At 57.8% G+C, this 19,765-nt stretch overlaps 4 protein-coding genes and 1 long non-coding RNA gene across 6 annotated transcripts; 2 read left to right on the plus strand and 3 right to left on the minus strand.

The window, feature by feature from the left end:
* Positions 1-116: 116 nt before the first annotated feature.
* Positions 117-10,195, minus strand: POLDIP2 (DNA polymerase delta interacting protein 2). Its single transcript, XM_074594673.1, has 11 exons — positions 10,023-10,195; positions 9,240-9,321; positions 8,449-8,546; positions 7,534-7,630; positions 6,988-7,063; positions 6,336-6,443; positions 5,968-6,104; positions 4,929-4,955; positions 4,618-4,743; positions 4,131-4,210; positions 117-2,573 (listed from the first exon to the last, which is right to left on the minus strand). The coding sequence occupies exons 1-11, from the start codon at positions 10,193-10,195 to the stop codon at positions 2,459-2,461; spliced, it is 1,119 nt and encodes a 372-aa protein (XP_074450774.1). The 3' UTR covers positions 117-2,458.
* A 36-nt stretch (positions 10,196-10,231) lies between these two features.
* VMA12 (vacuolar ATPase assembly factor VMA12) lies at positions 10,232-13,012 on the plus strand. Its single transcript, XM_074594675.1, has 6 exons — positions 10,232-10,519; positions 10,606-10,679; positions 10,757-10,846; positions 12,009-12,045; positions 12,348-12,460; positions 12,577-13,012. The coding sequence occupies exons 1-6, from the start codon at positions 10,348-10,350 to the stop codon at positions 12,670-12,672; spliced, it is 582 nt and encodes a 193-aa protein (XP_074450776.1). The 5' UTR covers positions 10,232-10,347; the 3' UTR covers positions 12,673-13,012.
* Positions 11,917-14,664, minus strand: SEBOX (SEBOX homeobox). The gene is made up of 5 exons (XM_074594674.1): positions 14,364-14,664; positions 12,914-14,225; positions 12,775-12,844; positions 12,315-12,666; positions 11,917-12,197 (listed from the first exon to the last, which is right to left on the minus strand). The coding sequence occupies exons 1-2, from the start codon at positions 14,661-14,663 to the stop codon at positions 13,986-13,988; spliced, it is 540 nt and encodes a 179-aa protein (XP_074450775.1). The 5' UTR covers position 14,664; the 3' UTR covers positions 11,917-12,197; positions 12,315-12,666; positions 12,775-12,844; positions 12,914-13,985.
* Positions 14,665-14,954: 290 nt separating this feature from the next.
* On the plus strand, positions 14,955-19,759 carry KIF12 (kinesin family member 12). Its single transcript, XM_074594666.1, is given in 16 exon segments — positions 14,955-15,694; positions 15,829-15,907; positions 15,993-16,114; positions 16,290-16,365; positions 16,499-16,641; positions 16,643-16,854; positions 17,115-17,206; positions 17,454-17,589; positions 17,681-17,799; positions 17,925-18,029; positions 18,111-18,400; positions 18,583-18,766; positions 18,877-18,960; positions 19,037-19,173; positions 19,286-19,416; positions 19,560-19,759. Coding segments are annotated over 16 exon segments (2,715 nt in total). The 3' UTR covers positions 19,625-19,759.
* On the minus strand, positions 15,969-17,997 carry LOC141746340 (uncharacterized). 2 transcript variants are annotated; one of them, XR_012588322.1, is made up of 4 exons: positions 17,902-17,997; positions 17,134-17,219; positions 16,427-16,620; positions 15,969-16,100 (listed from the first exon to the last, which is right to left on the minus strand). It is a non-coding gene; the product is annotated as an uncharacterized LOC141746340 (long non-coding RNA). The 2 variants fall into 2 exon arrangements; XR_012588323.1 differs by having other exon boundaries at positions 17,134-17,243; positions 17,902-17,995.
* Positions 19,760-19,765: the final 6 nt, after the last annotated feature.

Consider the following 19,765-nt stretch of genomic DNA (forward strand, 5'->3'; position numbering starts at 1 on the left):
GCGGGCCCGGCCCCCGGGGAGGGCGGGAGAGCTGCGCTGCGGGGCCGGGGCAGGGAGGGAGGCTGGGTGCAGGGAGCGCCGCGGCGGGGTGGGCAATGAGAGGCAGGAGCGACCAGTCGTTCCTTCAGCGCTTTATTAATTGGTTCTTTGTACAGGTATTTACACAAGAGAGGAAGGCAGCCCGCCCGCGGAGAGAGGGCTCTGGAAACAGCCTTGTGGGAAGCAGCAGTTGAGCAAAAGCCAGCCCCGAGCCCGGTACGGGGCCCCCCTTCTGCCCCCGGCCTCCACAAAGGCTGATGGAGCAGAAACATTCCAGCCCCGTTTGTTACTGGCAGCGCTGGTCACCTCGGTTCTCGCCAATCATTATCCAGCCCAGAACGGCTGTTCCTGGGCCCAGCCGTACCCTGCCCGGTGGCGCATCACGTCACACACCCCTGCCCCCAGGCCCACGCAGTCACTCAGGAAAATAACTCTCTCCGCTTGTTACTAGAAACGTTAAGTCCACAGCACCCCAGCAAGACGGGCAGGCGAGCAACAGGGTTAAACATTTACAGCGGTGTTGCAATTGCCAGTAAAGCTAAAGTGGGTAACGCAAGAGTGAGGCAGGGCAGCTGCTACTCCCATCTGGATTAAGCAACTGCATGGGAGGGGAAAAGCAAGTTCCTGCAGGACCCTGCGTCCTCTGAACTCGAGGAGTCACCCCCCCACACTTTTCCTCCTGAGAAGAAATCGGTATGACAGCAGCAACGTGGGGTTGTTACTGTGGGCTGTCCTTTACAGATCCTTTTCTACCCCTAAAAGCAGGCTGGCTGTCTAAGCCTCTCAAACTCTTAAGAGCAAAGTAGACTGCATGTCCTACCTGACATGAAGGAAGACAAAATTAAGAGACTGCTGACAGAGAACACTGTTAAAGCAGAGTAATTAAGTCTCTTTATGCTGGTATCTTCTGGCTGCAGGACAGCATGAGTCTCTCCCACTGTCGTTTCCAAAGGCTGAGACAGCCCATAGCGCTGCCACAGCACTGCCTTGCGCAGTCAAACGTGAAGAGGCTGCTCAGAGAGGACTCGGGGGAAGAGGAGATAACTAGGATACTTCTAAATCAAGAAAAACAACGGTCCCGTCAGTTAGTTATACCTTGTCATTTAAGCAAGACTAGGGAAAGGAGCAAGGTTTGAAACTTTCTGCCTAGGGTTGCTATCACAAAGCCAACTACCTCTGCCCCTGCAAGTCACCCAGAAGTCTGGAAACGCAGCCAGAAGGGTCCTGCCGCCAAGGGGGCCGATGTCTCTCCAGATCTCTGCAATCCTCAGAGCTGCCGAGAGCTGCTCCGGCTTGTAAAAAGAGCTAATGCCTGATTGTGCAGTATGGACTGGGTCCTTCGCATGTAAAAGCAAAATTCCCCCAAATCCATACATCATAAGCTCACAGCTGTTTCACTGACATGCGTGGTTCTGCAGGACTCTCCGCACAGACTACCAAAAAAACCCATCCCAATCCGCCAAGCAAGCAGGAGCAGAAAGCCAAGCACTACCTCGCTGTGGCCAACAGCACTGCAGGTTAAAACAAGCTCTTCCCGCCAAAGCAGAAACTACCAAGGAAATATGGTTGCAGCCGCAGCACGAGCGAGGAAGTACCCCCCAGCAGCTGGGATGCACATCCCTGCAGCGAGGCAAGACCTTGCACGGGGAGGGCCCCCTTCAGCTCTCCTATAAGATCACAACGTACTGCACGGTGCTCTACACGCACAAGACGCCACGGCAGCCTGCTCAGAGTCACCTGCCGATCCCCCTTCCCTGCTCTGAGCTCTCTTCTCCGAGAAAACGGGCTTCGCATCGCTCCAGCGCACAGCCTAAACGAGCTGTGCAATGAGGATTGGAGCTCACAGGCTGTTCCGCCACGTGCTGGCTACATCCCAGAAAGCAGCTGCATTGCAGGAAGGCCGAGCTCCTGTTCCTGCTCCCTAAAACACCTCACTGCTGCCTCCTGAAGCGACAAGAAGTCTCGGCCGGCTCCGCTTTGCCCATGGGCGAGGGGGAAGCAACAAGCCAGGGCAGGCTGGATGCAAAGCCTAGGCCCTGGTTTATAAAGGAAGACTGGTTGCAACTGGAAGGGCCAGTTTATTGGAGAAACCTCACATTGCAGAGAATTCACAACACATTGGAAAGGGTCCAGGCCTGCTGAGGGGGCCAAGTCTTCTGCGGCACCACAGATCTACGTTCCCCAGCTCCAACCCCAGCAGGTGCCACAAAGGGGAGGGTTAACTGTAACACAGCTTATGTTTACAAGCAGCCTGAGAGAGCCAGTATTAAAGTTCAAAAAAGCCTCCCCGTTAGACAACAGTTAAAACAGAAAATGGTTTAAAATGTTTAAAAGCTCCGTGTTCTTGGCTGCAGCATAATGGGGAGGCAAAGATCTACAACACACACAGGTCTCTGTGGGTCTCGGCACTCGGTCTGCTCTACCAGTGAAGGCCGGAGGGGGGGGTCTTCTCGTCTTTGTTGCTTTCCAGAGAAAAGGGTGGGATTCGGACATCAAAGTGGGAACCATCAGGCCTCTCAAATCGAAAAGTACCCCTGCAAAATAACGGCAGAGATCACGCTGAGGCCAGGGACAAACACAGCTAGGAATCATCAGCAAGAAGGCAAGTCATGAGCTCTTCCATATCCTGCGCAGGGACTCTGTGGCTGCATTTGCTAAGCCGGTCCAGCAGCAGTACATCGGTTCAGCAGCAAGGACATCTGCTTGCCAAGATGACTCATTTACTGGAAGACTCCTCGGCAGTTTACATCACATCTCTAATATACATTTCCTGAACAAAGATGTCATAATTGGAGCCTCCAGGAGGTAAGCGCACTCCACGCATCTGTGGCAGTGTTTACCTAACTCCCACCCCACAGGAGACACAACCATCTGAGCTATTTTTACACACTGATTACACGTAAATTCAGATTCGTATTTCTTGGCAGAAACTCCACTGGGTATGAAGCCTGCAACAATATGAAATCCCTTCACAGATGTAATTTGGAATAGCTTCTGCTTTGCATTTCAGAACTGAATCTGCCTGTCCTTGTACAAACAAAGAATTTGTTTGTTGCCCTGAACTACAGATGACAGTACAGCAGAACATGACATGGGCAAGAGGATCATGGAGATAAACTAACAGGTTCTCATGAAGGAGGGGATGCAATCAAACACGAGAAGTCAAGCCAAGCTGCAGAACCTTTGTCTCCTTTTCTTCAGGATGCATGGCAGAGAGGGAAAAACTACTAAACAATCTGGTTTTACTCCCCAGGGCATGCACTCAGGCAATTCAAAATGCTTAACGTGGCAAACAAGGGCGTATCCAATAGGCAAAGACCTACTCTCTTGCTTTTCCCAACTCAAAGGCAGTTCCAAGGCAGCTTAACTCTGAAACAGATCTACTTAAAAAATGCAAGCCAGAGAGACCTGTCGTACACAAGGCAAGAGGTGGCTGTGCATTTCTTGTCCACAGACAGGAGACACTAAATGTGCTAATCCACCTGAAATGGTGTTTCCGCAGAGGGAATCTGCTTTAACCCTGAAGCACAGGAAAAGAACAACTCAGCTGAGCACTTTCCTACCTGCACTTACAGAGGACGGGACCCTGAACACCACTTAGACTGAAGGCCTTATCTGGGAACAACCCCACGCACCAATTCCTTACGGACACAGAACTGCAAAGCTTTACTCGGGGACAGAATCAAAGCCAAGTCCTCTCCAAAGAGAGAGGATATCCGTCTACACATCCCTGCTGCCTAGGGAAACACCAGCACGAAGCCTTGCCTCTTGCACCAAGGACTTGCACCTGAGTACAGCAGAAGATGACAGAGAAGTGCTTTGTGTCTTTCCAAATCCAGTCTAGCACTGACCAGAGGAAGAGGATAAATTAGCCTGGAACCTCTCTCGGTGCAGAGAATCAACAGATCTTCTTAGCACTAACTGGGATACTGCTATAGAGAAGCTCATAAAAATGTTAACTATCAATTATGTCCGGTCCAGTCCACTTCCACCCACTTTTCAGCCATAACTCCAGACTGCAAACTGCGTCCCAGCTCAGCGCTGTGGGGTCCTATATCTGAACCGCTACTGCGGTAATAACTGCTTCTTACCACATGTGACCACTGGATGCCTGCAGGGAGACGTGACTGCTGTACTGAAATGCCGGCTGTTCTTTGGATAAAACTGGCTCCTGAGAAGACAAGAAGAGAGCACTCTGCATCAGCAACGGATCTTAACGTTTCTCCACAGACAGGCATCAACTGAGAATTTATACAGCAAGAAGAAAAACAGAGCGATCCACAGCTGAGCATCGCTACCAGTTACATAGCAAACAACTCGCTCAGTGAGTAGTGCCAGAATCACGTACTATTCTGGTTTTCCCATTACCAGTCATTTAGGATCATTCTCTAATACTCAGTGTGAAGTTTCAGTTCACGCGTACTAACAACAAACAAAAAGCTCACGTGATTGTCTTCATTGCCAGTTTCCTATTCCATCTATTTCTACCGCCACTAAGCTATTTCCAGGCAAATCAATTCAAGCGAGAGGACTCCAGCAAAGGGCTGCGCTTCCCAAAAGAAACCACAGGATACTTACCCTTCCTACAACGCCGCGGCCCCTGACCGTTTCCAAGGTGCCAGACAAGCTAAATATCCTCCAGTGCCGTTCTCGGAGTTGTACCACTTCGCTGTCAAGGTTCTCCAGGCGAATACAGTAGCGCCACTGGACAGAAGAAAGACTGTTATCAAGAACTGGAATCAGCTGCAAGCAGTTGATAACCCATAGCCGATACTGGGAAACAGTTGCCAGGCAAGGGCTACTCTCCCTCAGAGCTTATCACACAACAATGATGCCACGGCAAATAAACTCCTTCCCTTTAGCTGCTTCGTGAAACAAAAGGCACTTACCCAGTAGACATGGGAATTCTGGGCTTCCTGTCAAGAGAAACAAAAGACTTTAGCAGCTGCCCTTCAACGCTCAGCGCCAAAACCTCTTCAGCTGTCAGCACAGCACAAGCACAGGGGCTCTCACTCCATGCCAGATTGACGCGGACAACTCACATGAGCACAAAGACAGCTGCTCTCCGAAGCAGTCCATCAGTTACCGCCTGGCACTGGCTCTGCTCTAGACATGTAATCATGAGGTGGGAGATTTGCAAGGATCTTGTGACTACGGAGGGTTGATCTCCATGTTAATTACGCACTTTCTACAGATCTAGAAACACCCGTTTCCTTGCCTTCAGGCACCTGTTTTTCTGACAAGGTTAGGACAAACATCAGTTGAGCTCCACAGAAGTTGCAAATCCACACCAAAACATCCACCTGCCACGGCGCAGGCTCCCCAGAAGCTGTGCTTGTCCAGACTCGGAAATCAAACTGCTGCGGTAATTCCCAGCCCTCCCACTCAGAAGTCTATTGGAGCCTCATTATTTCAGATGGTCCACGTGAAGTTCTTACACTATAAAGAGCACACGGTTGTCAGGTAAATCCAGAAGGCTTTAGCCAAACCCTCTAACCCGCATTAGAGCCAGGAAACAGGGGTCGACACCCACAGCACCTCACCAGCAGGCAGGGTATGTCTGTCATTACAGGACAGATGGCCTCGGTGACACCTTATGCACACGCCCATCTGTGACTGAGGCAGTAAAGGACCAATTCACAAGCCTTCCTAAATATCTTACTAACACAGTAAGGTTAGTAAGAATAGTAGAGGTTTATTTCCCATCCTACAAATAACAAGCAAAAGCCAAGTTGCAGGAGCTATTCTCCAAAAATATATGACAAAACAGTTTCACATTCCGCTGAACATAACAACAATGAAACTGCAATTAAAAAGGCCTTTCTCCAGTAAGCAGAAGGTACCTTCAGCCAGTAAACTGGTCTTAGAAAAAATACACCAGTTAGAGAAATCACAAAACTAACACACCGACGTGCAACACAGACCTACCCTCATGCCCATATAGAAAGGGATGACTGTGACGCGGATGTTCTCTGTGGTTTCTCGGTGCACATCGGAGAGCTCTAGCCAGGGGTGGTTCTTCTCCTGCCATGCACACAGCGTATCCCTCGCTACAAAAGGTGGAACTGTGGGGAGCAAAAGATGAGAGTTTATGAGAGGCATACCGTAACTGGAGTGCTTTCCCCTCAAAGCAACTCCTTCCACATAATTACAAAAAATATTTGAAGGAGGCTTTAATGTAACAAACTCCAAACGAAGATTTTTACACCAGATCCAAGATGATGGGTTCTGGGTACTTGTCATAAAATACCTCCAGCATCTGGCTCTGAAGACTTCCCTCTGAAGCCAGAAATTACCTTTTGTTTGGTCGTACATGAGGAACCTCTCAAAGAGCTCATGCTGGATGGGCACTTGATCAGTGGAGCTGTAGGGAAGGATATCTTCATGGCTTACGTAATCTAAACCTGAAAAAGAAACCCCAAAAGCCATTGAACTTCCCCATCAAAGAGCAGCTCAGAAGTCTCCCGGCAGGGAAATAGATCACGCTACTAAGATGTTAAGAAAAGGACTTTGGCAGCAGAAGCCATAGCTCTTACCATGATTGCAAGCAAGAACAGAGGAAACAGGCCAGTAATAACCCTCATAAATGCTGCCTGGAAAGTGACTGTGCTGCCACAAAACGACTTTGAGCAGGAAATGCACAGGACAGGAAGAGATCTAGCTGCCCCGGTAATAAAATACAATAGCCTATATGCAACAGAGTATGCGTACGGGATCTACGTCTCAAGAGCTCAGAGTCTGCCCAACTTCCATCTACCCAAAAGGGCTTCAGGTGCTTTAGTCACTCTGTTCTTTCTAGCAGGGCCCTAAACCGCAGACGGATCCACTACAGGAATCTCCTGTAGGTACTGCCGCTTCACCGGCACATGCTGACTGTCAGTGACTCCTCTGACCTCACCTCATGACAGTCCATACCTCCACAGAGGCTGAAGGTGTATTTTTACTCACCTGGTATGGCATAGAGGGCCCTGCTGTCATCGTGATTTGCCAGGAACGTCACTGCTTCCGTCTGTGATCTCTGGGACTGAGAAAAAGGGAGGTTTATATCTTTCTGTGTGGATTGCTGTGGGCCAGTTTCCAGCCACATTTCAGTTTACTATTGTGGTTTCTAAGGTGTGTAATGTTTATTTTATTTAACCAATTCACCTCAGAACATCTCTCCATTTAACTCCTCTTGACTAACTCGCCACTCAAACAGCTGCAGAGCTTTTTCAGGGCTGCAGCCCCCATTCATAATGACCTGTGTGCAACAGAGTCGGAATGCCAACAGGATGAGGAAGGGAGTGCTGGAAAGGGGAAACATGTCCCAGAAAACAGTCATATGACATTCCAGATTATCTTTCTCGGGGAAAATATGACTTGAACAAATTTCTCCTAAAATTCTAAACAATCAAGTTAGCCACCAAAGCCATTTTCTTTCAGCGCCTATCCATCTGAAGCATTCATATAGGAGAAGATATTTGAGTTTCAATACCAAGATTATTGGTTACTTACTATATGTGGACAATCCCGGGCATCTATTAGCACCTGATAGTAAGTATGCGTTTTGCCTTTGACCTCTTTGGAACCATGGCCTGCTGCATTCTCGCTTCTGAAAAGAAGAGCAGAGCACTGAGCTCAAGCACGGAATGGCAGCAAACTGTCATCACCAGGACCAAGCACACTCAAACAATGATTTTTAAAAAAATACATTTCACGGTCTGTAATCATCCAAATTAAACTCATGTCAGCCACCCCACAGCACAACAGATGAGCTGAGATGAAAATCAATGGTGTTTGTCATGGGCACAACAGCTCTGCTTTTGGACAACTCGGAAGTTCTTCCTGTTCAGTCCAGTCTCCTGTTTGGGGTGGGTATTTCTACCGCCCTCTGATTCTCTCTCTGCTTACTCCTCATTCCTCCCTGACTCCACATGGACAATCACCCGGCACACCTCCAACGCAGGCCAGGGGGAAAATGGGTGGAAAAGGGGAGAGAGGCAAACCGTGACTCAGTCCACAAGAAGGATGAACTTGGCCTGGTAGGTTGAAACTGGAGGGGCAGCTGAAAAATCCAGCTTACTGGCAATCTACAAAAGAAGCAGCAGCCTGCTTTTTTAACACGGGAGCCTAGACCTAACTCAAAAAGCTACACAAGGGGGTTTTTTATCACGAAGAATGCCAGGAGAATGGTGTGCTTGTTGTTTTTTTGTTTTGCTTTGTTTTTATTTCCTTCACACACACACTCTCTCATCCTTCATACTTCCATCCTGTCTCTAATTAACACAAAATTAATACTCAAGCAACTTCTCTTCTTTAAGCACCTCTCTTCTAGTTCACATTCATGCAAGAGACCCATACCATTGTCCTCCTTAAAAAGACTTGTCTACCCTAACCATGAAACTTGCTACAAAATGTAGAAATCCTTACTTTTCTGTGACAGGAGAAGCCACATCTCGATCATAAAGCCTGGCTTGCCAGGGAAACAGGACTATTCCTCGATAGCCAAACACACTGTGAAGAAACAGCTGAAAGGTACAAATAATTGCATTTGAATGCACAGCAAGCTTTAATCAACTTAGATACAACAGAAAACATGAAGCCAAAAGCCCTTTTCTGATAGTATTTAAAAAATCTGCTAACTGAGGTAAAACTAGAAACATTTACAAAGACTATGAATGCGTGGGATGGGAACACAGGGAGAATCACCACTGTGCAAACTCAGAGCAGAAACAAAGAGGGAACATAAACAGTCGGGGATGAGAGAAGAAATTCCTGTCATCTCTACTGCATAAAAGTGAACGCCTAAACCAGTAATAAAGTAATAGAATGGCAGAACCGCAGAAAGGAGACCAGCATGGGAGAGACCGCTCAGCAACGCAGAAACAGATCGGCGAGTCACACGCACAAAAGCGACAAGTTTAGTTGCTATTTCTCAGATTCAGTTATTGTCTCTTTCGCTCCTACAGGGAGAAAATCCTAAAATAAAACCAGCGGAGCAAATGACATTGTAGGAACGTTTGTGTCATGCTGCAGATTCTTATCAACTTGCTACTGTCAGATGACTGACAAACTGCAGACACAGCAGAGACAAGGAGCACTGAACTGTGAAACTTTTGGCCTTCTACAGCACAGCAGCCTCCTTACGGGTAAATCACTCAGCCACCCGATCTCTGCGAAACAAGCCTGCAGGATCAGCTCTGCTCCCCAGAACCACTTACCTGTCCCGTCTCGTATTTGCCGTGCTGCTTTGGTGCCTCAAACACCCCTACGGTCTCCAGCACTTTGCCCTCTGGACGGTTTCTAGAAGCAGAGAAGTAGTTTGGTGGATGTGCAGGAGCTGAATCAGCCTCTGGGCCAGGGGGCACACAGCACCTGAGTCCTTGGCACTGGCCAGGCACAGCTCCCCACCTTGTACCTCCCTCAGGTACCACGCATCCCCCACAAGAGCCCCACTATGCGCTAGGCTGTCTCCCACCCCTTTGCCTGTCTCTCCTTTCCCACCTGCCCTGCACAACCCCTGCCCAGGTGCCCCTTTAACCCAAACCCCCCTCTCCCGCATCCTTGCCCCAGCCACCTCAACAGCCCCCCAACTTTTCCAGACTTCCCTCAATGACCCAACAGTCCCCCAATCCCCACACCCCCCAAACACCACTTCAGAACCCCCACACCCTTCCAAACACCCCTGAGCCCCTCACCTCACCCCAAACACCACTCAGAGCCCCACACCTCACCCCCAAACGTCCCCTCAAATCCCCTCTCCTCATCCCACCCCCAAACACCCCTCAGAGCCCCTCATCCCACCCCCAAAACCCCTCACCTCACCCCCAACCCCCCCCTCCAGGGTCCCACACCCCCATCCCCAAACACCCCACCACCACCTGCCTCCCCCAACCCCCTGACACCTGCTATCCCTCACCACAACCCTGCCCTCACCACCCCCAAACCCCCCCCCCCGGGCGCAGCCCCCCCGCCCACACGCCCTCCCCCGCCGCAGGCCTCACCGCGACGAGAGGTGCCGCCGCGGCGGCAGCAGCAGCGGCGGAAGGGCCGCAGCCGCCCCCACGCTCAGTGTCCGCGGCCCGCGGGGGGGTGTCGGTTCCCAGAGCGGCGGCCCGCGGGCCCGACACCGGCCCAGCGCCGCCGCCACGTACCGCCGCGCCGCGCAGCCCGACATCCCGCGGCCGGGCCGACCCCGCCGCCAGCCCACAATGCACCGCGCGCCCCCCTCCGCTTCCCGGCGGCCCCTGCGGCACGGGCAGCGCCGCTCTAGCCCGTTGGCGCTCTCTATGGCGTTCCGTGTCGCCTAGGCGACGGCGGCCCGGCAAGATGGCGTCGGCGGTGCTGGCGGGGTGGCGGCTGCGGCAGGCCGTGGAGGGCGGTGAGCTGGCGGGGCTGCCCGACGGCCTGCAGGCCGAGCTGGAGGCGGCACTGGCCTCCCAAGGCGCCCTGGTGCCCTTCAGCCTGCTGCGGAGGCTGCACACCGCGCTGAGGGAGGCAGGTAGGCCGCGCCGGCCCTGGCACGACAGGCTGCGACAGGCCGCGACAGGCCCGGCCGCCGTTAACCGTCCCGTCCCCCACCCACAGGGTCCCCGCTGTATCTACATGAGCTCCTGGAAGGCAGCGAGATCCACCTGCCTGAGGTGCCGGTACCGCCGCGGGTAGGTGAGGGCCGGGTACAGGCCGCAGGAGACAGCAGCAGTCCCCGGCCCTCACAGTGGCTCTGCTATTCCCCCAGAACCCCGAGCTGGTGGCCCGGCTGGAGCGGATAAAGGCTAAACTGGCCAACGAGGAGTACCAGCGGATGACCCGCAACATCACCGGCCAGGTGAGGGGCCTTCTGCATTGCCTGCCATCAGGATGCATTCCTCAAAAGCATGGCTGTTAGCTATCTGACAGAGAGGAAAGGAAATTTGCCCCATAGAGTGCAGCACAGAGGGAATGTGGGTAGGGGTGCACGCTGTAAATGCATGGGGACAACAGCTGCAGTGTTGAGGGCAGAGGTGGGACAGCATAACCAGATGGTGAAATAGAAGAGATGCTGATGTTTGGGAACAGCTCACTGTGCCAAAGATCTCAGGTTTTGATCTGGGAGACAGAGCACCTACGGTAAATGTTTTACTGGGAGTATCCATGCAGCCTTTTTCTGAACAGTTACATTTTCATCATAGTTTTAAAATGAGATCACTCATGTCAAGGTAAAAGCTAAAATAACAATGTAATATTTGGGCACTCATTCTTTCCAAGGAAGAGGTGAGCTCTGTTGGCATGGTGACCATTTGGACAAGCGAGCATCCCTTCCTCGTGATCCTATCCTGCTGTCCCTCCTCCATGCTGTGTCTGTTGTCCCTGTGTGTTTGAGTCCCTGTACTAATCCTCCTGTTGCATTAACTCTTGTGGGAAGATCTGCTTTGCTGTCAAACTTGGCCGCTTCATCTATGAACCGGAGTGGTTTTAGCAGAGCTGGGTAGTAATGGCAGCAGCGTTCCTTTCAAGTAACAGAGAAGCAGAGGAGTATTCCCATATCTGTGTGCTCATCATGTTCTTCCCTGCCTCCCCCCCAGTATTTGGTGTTTTAAATTGTGTCACCATGTCTGATTTGACAAAGAGCATGCAGAGCTTTACAACATTTAGTTCTTGCCCACTGCGTGAATGTGAGTGACAAGGTGACACCCTTTAGTGTCTCTATTATAAAGACAAGCCTGCAGCAGACAACCCACTTGCAAGAAAATGCTCACACACTGAGAAGTGCTTTGATTAGAAATGATCCCTTCTCAGCATCCTTGCATCGGACCACAAACGTAAACCCAGAGAAACCCAGGCCCTGTGGCGCTGCTGCTCCCCCACAGCCTGCCCGACTGCTGCCAGGGCCCCCCGGCAGCTCTCAACTTCTGAGTCTTAGGGACAGCACAGGGCATTGGTGTTGCTTTTATTATGCAGTTAACATTAAAATACAACGGATCACAAGTTGTTTTAATCCCTTCTTTTAGCAGATGCATGGGACATTGGCCGAATTTGGGAGGCAAGGTGAGTGTCTGCCTGTCCTGCTGATGCCTGGCAGTGTGTAACTCCAGGTCAGTCATCAGACGTCCCTTCCCTCTCGGAGTATCTCAGGTTTTAATGCACAAAAGCGTTCCTCAAGTAAAGGAGCAGCCTGGTTGTCGTTCTTATAAATATTTCTGGAGGCATAAAGCACGTGAATCCTCGAGTATTCCCGTAGTCCAGCTGAGGCAGCCTGACGCAGGCTCCAGTAGCAGGATTACAGCTTGTCCCCAGCCCTGCTCTCCAACCCTTACCTTACAGCAATCATCTTTCCCCCTTCTCTCCAGTTCGCTCTGTTAAAGCCGTGGTCATCACCATATTCAACTTCATTGTCACCGTGGTGGCCGCCTTCGCCTGCACGTACCTGGGCAGCCAGTACGTCTTTGCAGAGACCGCGGCGGTGAGTGAGCCCGTGGCCTGGGGGCACGCTTGTGGCGCGCTCTGTGCCGGCCAGGCAGGAGCAGCAGCTTGACCGCACACACGGAGGGTCACTTATCTCTCTTTTTGTGTCCCCAGCGCGTCCTGTCAGCGGTAATTGTGGCCTCGGTGGTTGGCTTGGCTGAGCTGTATGTGATGGTGCGGACCCTTGAAGGGGACCTTGGGAAACTATAATCACACACATCCCCGTGAACTGTGGCCCTCGTGCTGGAGGCTTTTGCCCTCCCCAGGAGTCATTGATCTGGGGCAGGTTTCTCTTTTACCATCTGTTTGTACCTGCTCCTGTTACTGGGAAGACTGCCGCATTCCTCAGGCCTCATCCTTTGCTTCCCGCTCCTTAACGTTCCTGAAATGAATCATGGATTAAAAATCCTGCAGCCGCGGAAGAGAAGAGGGGACAGCTGTGGACTCTCACCAGGCCAGCCCAGAGCGGGGCATTAGCTCCTGCTGTTCTCCTGTGAAGTTGCTGTCCTTTTATTCTGGAAATAAATAATGTTGCGTGTTTGCAAACTTCTTCCTGCCTGATGGGAGATGTCTGTTGCTATTCGAAACACTGACCTGACATCTAAAAGACACTGCAGAGAGCTGTGAATCTTCCCTCTCCCTCTGCATCCCACAACCTGCTCCAGCTGAAACCTCCCTTTGCCTGCCCTTGCTGCTCCTGCCTGCTCCCTCGCCTGCTTTCAGGACAGTGTTACTCCCTTGTCAGCCGCGTGGCAGCACCCAACCCAGCTTGTTTTTTGGGGTGAGGCTTTTCCCCCTCCAGTTCAGGAGGACAACGGTGTTCAGTGCAGCCACGTCGGGGCTGGCACCCAGCTTGGCTTTGTCTGCAGCAGCTCGGCACCCCCACAGCCTCTCCGGACCCACAGCTGTCGGTGCCTCGGGGAGGAGAACGAGCTGTAGCTGCCCATGCTGTGGGGTGCGTGGCTCTACCTCCCCTGCCAAGGGGGACCCGGCTTCTGTGGGAGGGGACGCGCCTCAACACAGAGCCCCAGGGCTTCTTGGGTGCCACAGAACAGAGAGCAGAGCCAGCTCAGTGCACCCACGGCCCCACGGTGGGGAGGGGTCACCGAGGCTGGCACTGCTGGGCCCGGACACCTGCCGGGTGGGCACCCTGCCAGGGCCGGACACGGTGATTAATGTTCTGATGGCAGCTAAGCCCCTCCGCAAACACGCTTTAATATCCGATACGGGGGAGATCTGCCGGCACCTGCGAACGTGCCTGCGGATTAGGGGCGGCCGCGCCACAATCATCCGCAGATACGGCCTCAGATTAAGGTATTTTTTCCAAAAGATTAGTCGGTATTAGGGGGCTGATGGGGAGCTGGCCCCGCCATGGCCGCACCGGCATTTAGGATATTGGATGACATCCTTGGGACCTTTGGGACCGGCAGTAATTCCACACCCTAATGAAATCGCAACGCTAAACTGGGGGGAGTCTTGGTGCCGGGGGGAGGTCCCCGGTGCTGGGGGGGTCCCTGCCATGGCTATGGCTCGCCCAGGTTGGTGATGGCCGCACTGTAGATGAGGTCGGAGATGGAGCCCAGCGAGGTGGGGAGGCCCGGAGTGGGGCTGCGGGCTCCCAGCGGCGGCAAAGCAGGGTCCGGGCTCGGGGTAGTGCTGTCGGGGGGTGCCGTGGGGGGGCCCCGCTCCCTGGGCGGTGGCAGCGGCGGTGGCTCCGGTTTGGCGCTGCGGATCCTGCGTGCACGGCGGTTCTGGAACCAGACCTGAGCCGGGCATGGAGGAGGGGGGGGGATACACCATGAGACAGTGGCCCGACGGCGCGGCCCCGCGGAGGAGGGGGATCCCGGCCCTCCGGGAGGGACGGAGGGAGGGACGGAGAGGGGGTTCCCGTCGGCGCTCACCTGGATCTTGGCCTCGGGCAGCTGGGTGAGCTCGGCCAGGCGCTCCCGGGTGGCGATGTCCGGGTAGGGCACGGTGGCGAAGGCCCGCTCCAGCTCCGACAGCTGGCCCCGGCTGAAGGTGGTCCGCCGCCGTTTCCGTGGCCCCCCCGGGCAGGGACAGGGGCACGGCCCCGGGACACGGCCCACCCCCGCCGCCGCCGCCGCCGCCGCCGCCGCCCGCCCGCCGCCCGGCCCGGCCGCCCCGTCGGGGAAGCGGAGCAGCGGCTGGGGGGCGCGGGAGGTGCCCGGGGCCGCGCTCATCCTGCCCGGCTCCCCCGGCCCCGCCGCCGCCGCCCCGGCTTTTATCCCCCCCTGAGCCCCCCCCGGCGGGCTGGGACCGCCCCGAGCGGGCGGTGCTGCGCCCCCCCAGCCCTTCCCCGGCGGCTCCCGGAGCCGGTCCCCGCTCCGCGCCCCCGACGGCATCACCCCGGCTGCCGCAGGGACGGGTCCCCCCCCCCACCCCAGCACCCTCGGGGACCAGTGACCCCACCAGCTGCCCGTACTGGTTCCCCTCCACCCCCCCCCCCCCCCGCCACCGTCGGGGCACAGAGGATGAGATTCGGTGGGTCGGGGACCCCCAGCTGGTGCAGGAGCCCGGGGCTCCCTGCGCCCCCTCCCCGGCCCCCAGGGCCGAGGTGCCACCTCCTGCCCCCCCCCCCTCCCCGCGTCGCCCCCCGCCGTGCCTCGGCCGCTCTCCCGCGGGGCTGGCACCGGTCAATGTTTAACCGGAGCGGTGGTACCTGTTGTGCGGGGCAGCCGGGGCCGGCTGGCGGTGGCTCCTGCCGGGACCGGCCGGGCGCTGCGGCCACCCTGAGCGACGGGTGTTGGGGGGCGAATGGAGGCGGGGGGGGAGCAGGGCTGGGAGCCCCAGCCGGGCGCACGGCCCAAAACGCTTCCACGGGGACAGGAGAGACCGTAAGTCGGCGAGGGGACGGAGGGGACGGAGGGCACCCTGCCCTGGAGCAACCAGGGCCTGGGCAGCTGGCCCTCCCCGGCCGATACAGCCGTCGGGGTGGCTGGCACCCCAGAAAGGCTGGGGGGGCACAGGGCGGTCCCTCTGCGGGGATATGGCGGGGGGATGTTGCACACTGTCCCCTGCCAGACCCCGTGGGACAGCACGGGCACAGCGCGACCGTGGGCCCCTCTGCTCCGGCCCCTGGGGTGCCTGCGGGCAGGTCCCCAGGCGGGGGGGCACCCACCACCCCGCTGCCCTCTGTTCCCCAAAGGAGCCCCGGCGAGGAGCGGGAGGGCCCCGTGGTGGGCAGAGAGACGCGCCTGAGAGTGGTGCTGAGGTAAGAGGGGACGCGAAGGGCTCGGGGACATGGTGGGGACCACCATCGCTCCTGCCCGGGGCAGGGGCACTGCGGGGGGGGGCTCCCTGGGGTCCCCATACAGCGACACCTCTGTGTCCCCACTCCACCATTAGGGTCCGGCCACTGACCTGCACGGAGACGCGGCGAGGTGACCGGCAGGTTGTGCACAGCCTTGGCAACAGCACCGTCCACGTAAGTGCCACCTCCCCACTGGGGTGCGGGGCGAGGAGGGGGGGGGCTGCAGCAGCCCATGAGCCGCCACCGTCCCTGCACCCAGGTGAGCGCGGCCAGGCACGACGCCACCTTCGGGTTCAGCGCCGTGTTCGACGCGGGAGCCTCGCAGGAGGCCGTGTTCGAAGGCAGCGGGATGAGGCAGCTGGTGGAGCTGGCGATAGACGGGTGAGTCCTGACAAGCCCCCCCCCCCCCCCCCCGGACCCCAGCCCCCCAGCTCACCCCACTGCGCTGCACCCATCCACGCCTCGCTGCTGGGTCTGCGTTGCCGGGGCCGTGCCGGGAGGTGGCATCCCCGTGCCACCGCCTGGGGCCGTGCCTGAGGCTCAGCATCTTCCCCAGCTTCTCCTGCACCGTCTTTGCCTTCGGGCAGACCGGCTCGGGGAAGACCTACACCCTGATGGGACCCCTCACCCAGGTACAAAGCTGTCCTCTCCCCAGGCTGACCTGATCCTGAAGGTGGGACGGGCTTTTCTCACCTGGTGGTGGGTGCTGGGAGGAGGTGAATGCCAAAGCGGTGTGACTGCTCGTCCTCCCCGGTGTTTCTGCAGACCGAGACACGGCCGTCGGCCCCGGGGCTGCTGGGGCTGATGCAGAGGTCCTTCGCCTGCCTCCTGGAGCAGAGCCGGAGCCGCGGCTCTGACGTGGCTCTCAGTGCCTCCTACCTGGAGATCTACAACGAGCAGGTAAGCTCAGCCACCCAGACAGGCCCTGCTGGCACCCCATGCTCCCGCTCCCCTGGTGCCTCCCCTCTGCTGTACCACCCCCCAGGTCCGGGACCTGCTGAGCCCGGGGCCACCATGTGCCCTGCCCCTGCGGTGGAGCAAAACCCGCGGCTTCTACGTGGAGAACCAGCTCAGCGTGGACTTCGAGAGCCTGGAGGCCATCGCTGACCTGCTCCTGCAAGGTGCTGAGCCACGGGCAGAGGGCTGGGGCTGTGCAGGGGCATGTTTGGGGGGGGTGCCAGACCCGCTATGGGGGTTCTCAGCCCCCCACAGAGCTGTCTCCAGGACTGGTGGGGCTCCGATGGCAGCCAAGAGGGGCAGCTCCTCGTCCTGTCGCAGAGCCCAGGCAGGCTCATGTCTGGCAGGGGGTGCGCAGTGGTGGTGCCTGGGCGTGGGGCATTGTGACCCCCCTGCAGCTCTCAATCCACTCCCCCCCCGGCAGGATCCCAGAGGAGACGGACCTCGGCGCACGCCCTCAACAGGCACTCGAGCCGCAGCCACGCTCTTCTAACCATCCATGTCCGCAGCCGGGCTGTGAGCACGCGTCCTGCTCCGGGAATGTGGGGAAGGGCTTGAGGGGGGGGAAACAGGGCTCTTTGTGGGGGTGCAAACAGCCCCAGGGTGGAGGGTCACATCCTCCTCCCCAAGGATGCGTTGGTGGGGCTGGGGTGTGCAGCAGGGAGCCTGATCCCAGACCCAGGGGTTGGGACACTGCTGTGGGCCAGCGGGAAGAGATGTGGGGGGGCCAGAGCATGAACCCCTCCAACACATGTGCCCCCAGCCCGGTGCCTGCCCCAGCAAGCAGGGCACGCTGTGCTTCGTGGACCTGGCCGGCAGCGAGCGGGTGAAGGAGACCGGCTCCAGCGGGGAGCTCTCCGTGGAGGCCAACAGTATCAACCGCAGCCTCCTGGCACTGGGTAAGAGCCCGGGGACACCCCACCACGGGACCACGAGCTGCTGGTCCCCGTCAGAGCCCTCTTGCACCATCTGTGGCTCGTCCTTCGGCAGGGCACTGCATCTCCCTGTTGGCCAAACCCCAAGGGAAGCGGACGCACATTCCCTACCGGGACAGCAAGCTCACCCGGCTGCTGGCCCGCTCCCTGGGCGGCTCGGGCGTCACCTTGATGGTACGTGCATGGAGGAGGCTGGGCAGGGGTCCACAGAGCTGCAGGGGGCTGGGCTGGGAAGGCTGGATCGGGACGGGCGAGACCCCCTGGCTGGCAGCTCACCTGCGGCTCTTCCTCGTCGGCAGGTCGCCTGCATCTCCCCGTCCTCGCGCTGCCTCTCGGAGACGCTGAGCACGCTGCACTACGCCAGCCGGGCCTGCAGGGTCACCACCAGACCCCTGGTCAACAGGGTATAGCAGGCAGGGGCTGCGGGCAGGCTGCTCAGCCCCGCTGCTGGGAACCCCCCCCGAGCCACCTCCTTGTGCTCCCAGGTGTCCCGGGAGAAGCTGCTGCAAAGCTTGGAGGAAGAAATCCATGCCCTGCAGCTGGAAAACCTCTCCCTGCGCCAGCAGCTGTGCCTGCCCATGGTTCCGACGAGGAGCGTGGAGGTCCCGGGGACCCCCCCGAGGGTGGAGGCATGGCCAGGCTGGGGAGGCAGATATGGCCATGCAGGGCTGCGTCGCTCCCCTCTCGAAGGGCAGCTCCCGTCGGAGGGAGCCCCAGCCTGGCCCAGCCTCTATGGCCTCCTGCGGGACTTCGTGGTGGAAAACGAGCAGCTGAGGTATGGGGAGAACACGCAGGACCCATGAGCAGGGGCTCAGGGGGACAGTGGGGCAGCCAGACCCCTGGCTGGGTGGCACCGTGTGTCAGCCAGCCTCTCCGGGGACTCTCTGGGGCCGGGCAGGGCTCCGAGGTTTGCCAGAGGCTGCCGATACCCTGCCCTGCTCCCTCCCTGCTCCCCAGGCAGCGCCGGCCGTCCCCAGACCCCAGCGGTGATGTCCCAGCTGGCCCATCCCGCAGAGCCACCCGCAGCTCCTGTGACAGCCAGCCCTGGCTCCGGAGCGCCCGCACCCCCCGTGTACCCCCCGGCCATTCCGCGAGGCTCCGGCAGCCCCACACGACGTCCGCGTCTGGTCCCCAGCTGCCGGTGAGCGTGGGTGGCCCCAGGCCCCACGGGCATCCCCATGTGGGGCTGTGCCCACGGCAGGGTGAGGATGCGCAAACCACCCACCCGCTGCCGTCCGTCCCCTCTTGCAGAAGCTGCCTCCCGCCCCCGGCCGCCCCGGCTGCCCGGGGTGCCCCCAGTGCTGCCCCGGGCCGGCCGATGCCATCATGTCCCAGGTATGGCCCCGGGGGTGTCCTCGGAGAGGGGTGGCACAGCGTGGCACAGCAGCCTGACCGCTCTGCTCGCCCCCAGGTGCTGCCAGGGCCCACGGCGCCGCAGCCCGTCCCCCCTGAGGGAAGCACCAGCGTCCTGCCGCCTGGCCAGGAGGACACGGCTCTGCCCGGCTCCCGTCAGCTCCCCAGGCACCCCCAGCCGCACCAGGGGAAGCGGTGAGAGCCTGAGGCCACCCCCCCGGGCATCACCTGCAGCTCGGGAAGCCCCTGGGGTTACGGGGGGTGGTGGGGCAGTGGGTCGGGGTTTATTCATGTGTCCTCACGGCAGGAGCCGGGGCAAGAGTTCGTCTCGGCGAAACCCGCTCTCCCGGGAGCTGCCAGGCACTGAGCGATGTCCCAGCCCCGAGGGAAGGGTCATCCCATCAGCACCGCCGTGGCCGGGATTGCCGGAGCCGAGAGGTGAGCAGGGGGGTCCCTCGGGGATGGGGTCCCTCGGGGATGGGGTCCCTCGGGGATGGGTACCCACCCCAAGCCCAGGCACGGGGCTGTGGAACTGATCTCGGGGGCGCTGGAGATCTGATCCCACCGTTGCTGGCTGGCAGCCGCCGGCACCATCCCTCTCTTCCAGTGGGAAGAGGCACTGGACTGGCTGGCGGAGCAGATCTGAGCAGCCACAGCCGCGCCGTGGAGGGGGCCAGCAGCGGGGATCCGGCTCAGCCCACGCGCAGTTGTTACACCTGGGGGGACGACCACAGCCCTCGGGGGCACAGGGAGCTCGGACTACAAGGACGGGATGGATGGATGGACG

This window comes from Larus michahellis, chromosome 7 (assembly GCF_964199755.1).
Source record: "Larus michahellis chromosome 7, bLarMic1.1, whole genome shotgun sequence".
In the NCBI taxonomy this organism is placed as follows: Eukaryota; Metazoa; Chordata; class Aves; order Charadriiformes; family Laridae; genus Larus; species Larus michahellis.

Bases quoted from the DNA above. Each gene is read 5' to 3' on its own strand.
- SEBOX (XM_074594674.1), bottom strand. From the start codon at position 14,663: ATGAGCGCGGCCCCGGGCACCTCCCGCGCCCCCCAGCCGCTGCTCCGC. The intron at 14,226-14,363 runs GTGAGCGCCGAC...TGCCCGGCTCAG, and splicing joins TGCCCGAGGCCAAGATCCAG to GTCTGGTTCCAGAACCGCCG.
- VMA12 (XM_074594675.1), top strand. From the start codon at position 10,348: ATGGCGTCGGCGGTGCTGGCGGGGTGGCGGCTGCGGCAGGCCGTGGAG. The intron at 10,680-10,756 runs GTAGGTGAGGGC...CTATTCCCCCAG, and splicing joins AGGTGCCGGTACCGCCGCGG to AACCCCGAGCTGGTGGCCCG. The intron at 10,847-12,008 runs GTGAGGGGCCTT...CCCTTCTTTTAG, and splicing joins CCCGCAACATCACCGGCCAG to CAGATGCATGGGACATTGGC.
- POLDIP2 (XM_074594673.1), bottom strand. From the start codon at position 10,195: ATGTCGGGCTGCGCGGCGCGGCGGTACGTGGCGGCGGCGCTGGGCCGG. The intron at 9,322-10,022 runs GTGAGGCCTGCG...CTCTGCTTCTAG, and splicing joins CGGCGGCACCTCTCGTCGCG to AAACCGTCCAGAGGGCAAAG. The intron at 7,631-8,448 runs GTAAGGATTTCT...TCTTCTTTTCAG, and splicing joins GCTTCTCCTGTCACAGAAAA to AAGCGAGAATGCAGCAGGCC.